At 39.4% G+C, this 4,216-nt stretch overlaps 1 protein-coding gene across 1 annotated transcript in view; it reads right to left on the minus strand.

Moving 5' to 3' along the window:
* The window catches only part of LOC104855147 (protocadherin-1), a 12,822-nt gene extending 11,032 nt beyond the window's left edge, over window positions 1-1,790 (minus strand). Inside the window, exon 1 of the mRNA XM_033765566.1 lies at window positions 3-1,790. Coding sequence (XP_033621457.1) covers window positions 3-1,512 — 1,510 coding nt within the window. The 5' untranslated portion in view covers window positions 1,513-1,790. The remainder of the gene's footprint in view (window positions 1-2) is intronic.
* Between the last annotated feature and the right edge of the window lie 2,426 nt (window positions 1,791-4,216).

A 4,216-nucleotide genomic window follows, 5' to 3' on the forward strand; every position in this document is an offset into this window, starting at 1 on the left:
GCCGGGCTGCGGGTCTCGGGGCGGCAGCAGCGAGTAGGTGAGCTGGGCGTTGGCGCCCGAGTCTCTGTCCGTGGCGCTGACGGTGCCGATGTGCAGGGCGGGGCTGTTGTTCTCGGGGACCAGCAGGGTGTAGGAGGCCTGGGTGAAGGTCGGGGCGTTGTCGTTGACGTCGGAGACCTGCACGGTTAGGTTGTGCTGGGTTCTCAGCCTGGGTGTGCCCAAGTCGGTGACCGTGATGGTGATGTTGTACTCAGATCTGCTCTCTCTATCCAATGCTCCTTCTGTCATTAGGATGTAGAAATTGTCCACAGAGGGTTTCAAAAAGAACGGCACATTTTCTTGAATATAACAAACCATCTTTCCATTTTCTCCGGAGTCTCTGTCTCTAATTCTAAAAACTGCTATTTGCGTCTCAGGAGAATTCTCGACAATGTAGTTGGAAAGTGATGATATGATCAATTCAGGGGTGTTGTCATTGGTATCTAATATTTGAACCCAAACTGTACATCTTGCTGACAGGCCCCCACCATCAATTGCCTGTACATTCATCTTGTAAAACTTTACTAACTCATAATCAAGTAATCCTCTGAGAATGATTTCCCCAGAAAAAGTATTAATTTCAAAGGTTGTTTGAATATCTTCAGAAACATCAAAAAATGAGTAGGAAACTTCTGCATTGACTCCTGTGTCATCATCTTCTGCAGAGACTTTAACAATAAGCAATCCTGCTGGGCTGTTTTCTGGAGCCCGAGTCTCATAAAGCTCCTGGGAAAACTGTGGGGCATTATCGTTGATGTCTAAAACCACTATTCGTATAGTGGCGGTCCCAGACCTGGGTGGAGACCCTCCATCTATTGCTGTGAGTATTAAACTGAACTCTTGCTGCTCCTCCCAGTCCAGAGCTTTGTCCAGGACCAGCTCTGGATATACCATGCCATCATCATTTTCATTCATTTTAATATGGAAAAAAGAGTTGGGGTTGATGGTATAGTTTTGGATACCATTAAGCCCTCCATCTGAGTCGTGTGCTCTTGTTAGTCGAAATATTGCCCCTTGAGCTGTATTTTCTATAATTTTTAAGACCATGTCTTTGTCCTGAAATGCTGGTGAGTGATCATTTATATCCATAATTCTTAGCTCAGCTTGGTAAATCTGAAAGGGGTTATCCATTAAAATTTGGAAATATATCATACAAGGTTCTGTGGGGCCGCACAGTTTCTCCCGGTCCAATTTCTCATTTGTGAGCAAGTCTCCAGTATGAAAATCCAGGAGCAAGTATGGTTTGTTATCATCAAAAGCCACCCTTGTTCTCCTTGCAGCCAGCTCCTCCAACCCCAGCCCCAGATCTTTTGGCAGATTGACCACAAAGGATCCTCTTTCTGTTTCCTCTGTCACCACATAACGTCCAAACCCAGAACCTGCACAGGACACACCACAAAATAAAAAAAGGATTAGGACTTGCCTTTGTCTCAGAAAGTGCAATCCTCGGGCCTCCATAGTTGCTTTTTTCATCAGTATGTATCACAACCCAGTGCTCAGCATAAACAAGCAGTCACAATCTTCAGACCTGGGCAGTGTAGTAGCAGGGATCTTTGTCCTTTGCCCCTTTTCCAATCTTGGACCGATACAGCTTCTATTCCCAGAGATCTTCCTTTTGTTAGTGACTTGGGTAGCAGCTTCACTTCAATTTTTCCCCATTCTCTCTAGCCTGCAGCGCCATCGTGTGGTTTTCAACAGATTAAAATGGTTGTACCCACATTTTGAATTTTAAAAATTTTCTTTAGTAGTTTATTTCAATTTTTCTTCGGTCTATTAAAAATAATGTTGATATAGAGAATCGGTTGCATTCTTGGATTCTTCACTGTGCTTCATAGGAAAGGTACAATTTTAACAGCTTTTTTTAAAAAAAGGGATTCTAGCAGTAACTCTACTTCACTGCTAGATTTAGCTTTTTAATAGGCCCTTTACTTTTGACCAACTCACATACGATGAAAGAAAAAATTGTGGGAGCTTATGGAAGCACTAGCATAGCAGACCTAACTTTTCCAGAAACATTGGACAGAGGAATATTAAATCTTAGCAAAGGAAACTTGTTTCATATCATTTTCAAAAAAACTTTAAAATCCCACTACATCCCTAAACAGAATCATCACTATGTAATATGAACCAAACATTGTTCTTTGATATAACTATGATTATTCTGTAAATAGTATTGATTCCTGTTTCTTGCCAGTCTGTTTCTTCTTCATTGTGTGAGCTACTTGAGGACAGGAATAATGTTTTAGTTATCTTTGGTTGGCAAGTCAGCCACTAACTAGGGCTTGTATTGAGATGAAGTAAACAAACAGTAGTGAGTATGGCATGAAACAATATCAAGTGTCAGTCAATTGCTACCATTTGAAAATTACATCATTTTATTTACTCAGACTATTCAACTTCTATTCATTTTCATTTGTTTTTTCCCCTTAACTTTAAAATAACTTGCATGGGTAAAGAAGGGTGAGAATGTTAAGTTCTCTCTTAACTTATATTTAGTAGAACCTAATTTCAATGCATTAAATGAAGGCAGCGAATGAGTCAAACTAACACATAGCTCCCACTATTGAAAGTAAGAAAACCATTTTAATATCTGCTTCATGGGGTATTTTATTCAAAGCCTATATCTAGAAAGAAGACGTAATTTACCCATAATAAAGGATAGATTAAATCCAGAGATGTACCAGGAAAAAGCTAGATACTGCTAAAAACAAAAACAAAAGAAACACTACAACAAAAAACCCATACTATTAAATATAAAAGCCACACTATACTTCTGCTTGATAACTTCTATTGTTTTTTCACTGGATTGTTTGCCATTAACAATTTAACAGGGATCTCAATTTCTCACAGAGTTAAAATTAATAAATTATTAGATAGTTCTGTTTAGTACATGGAATGCCTAAACTGTGACTTTACAACCTCAAAGTTAAACATATTACACATACCCAATTTTCACAATAAATTTCCTTAATTTCAGATAAATCTGATTAGATATTTATCATACAATTAACCGAAATGTTATATTTTAACAAACATGTTAATAGGAAAATAGGACTTTAAAAGAGAAATACAAGTTTAGAAAAGTGTGATAAGCTAGGGATTTAGCTCAGTGGTTCCACCACCTACCTTGAAAGCATGAGGACCTGAGTTCGATCCCCAGTACCAAAAAAAAAGTGATAAAGGATGACAAACCAAGAAGAATGCCAACGAGAAATAATAGAAAAAAACCTGCGAAATACTAAATATACATGTCCCATGCACCATTATATTTTTAATAATTGAAGAAGTCTAGGAAAAGAAAAACATGAAAAAGATACAGATGAATACAAACTCAGTGAAGATATGCACAAATTGAAATTTTGAAAAATAATATCAACTTTGAAGCTAAAGGCTATTTCATTCACTAGGATTCTATAAGAAATAATTCATTGGGAATACATAAGGAAAAGAAAACATAAATTGTTGTCGTTCGGGGTGCAAAGGCTAGCCAGAGAGCAGGAATGTAGGTTTGCCAAGGAGTAGAGGGCTGAAGCTCTCCCAGGCAAACAGCAGCCAACTCTCTCACTAACCTCGGTTTTTATTAGAACATGCACAATACTTCCATGAGAATAAGCATATCTTTACAGATTATCTCTAGCAAAGCATTAGAAAATATTTTTATGAACACCTGGCTCTACTTATTCGTATACTTTCTCAAAACAGACTGTTCCCAGAATGTTATCGGATGGTTCTCAAGACTGTTTGCAGCCTTGAACTTCTGAGTTATAGTGCCGTGTGTGGATCCACAACTGCAGTTCTTCCAATCCGTATCCCAATGTAACCTTCTACTCTGCAATAAAGCATAAATTGGAACTAATGACAGAAAATTGAATACTGACAAGTTCTTGGTAAAGAGCACAAAAATTATACTTAAAAGAAATACAATGAAGTAGATGTCTAATAAGTGGGTTTCTGTCAATTATATCCGGAACTACTTGGGAAGGTACAGTTTTTCTCTATTTCTTTTCCGGGGGGGGCTGAAGGCTGGGGATAACTGGCGTCACGAACTTGAACTCACTGGTAGTCCCAGAGTCTCCAGTGAGACAGACCTCATACCGGTAGCTGTGGGACAGCGTCCCAGAGCCGCCGACGTCCACCAGGCGGCCCGGAAAGGGGCCCTCGGGCGCCGAGACGCGGC

This window comes from Fukomys damarensis, unplaced genomic scaffold, assembly GCF_012274545.1.
Source record: "Fukomys damarensis isolate Sample0158 unplaced genomic scaffold, DMR_v1.0_HiC HiC_scaffold_3, whole genome shotgun sequence".
Lineage (NCBI taxonomy): Eukaryota > Metazoa > Chordata > Mammalia > Rodentia > Bathyergidae > Fukomys > Fukomys damarensis.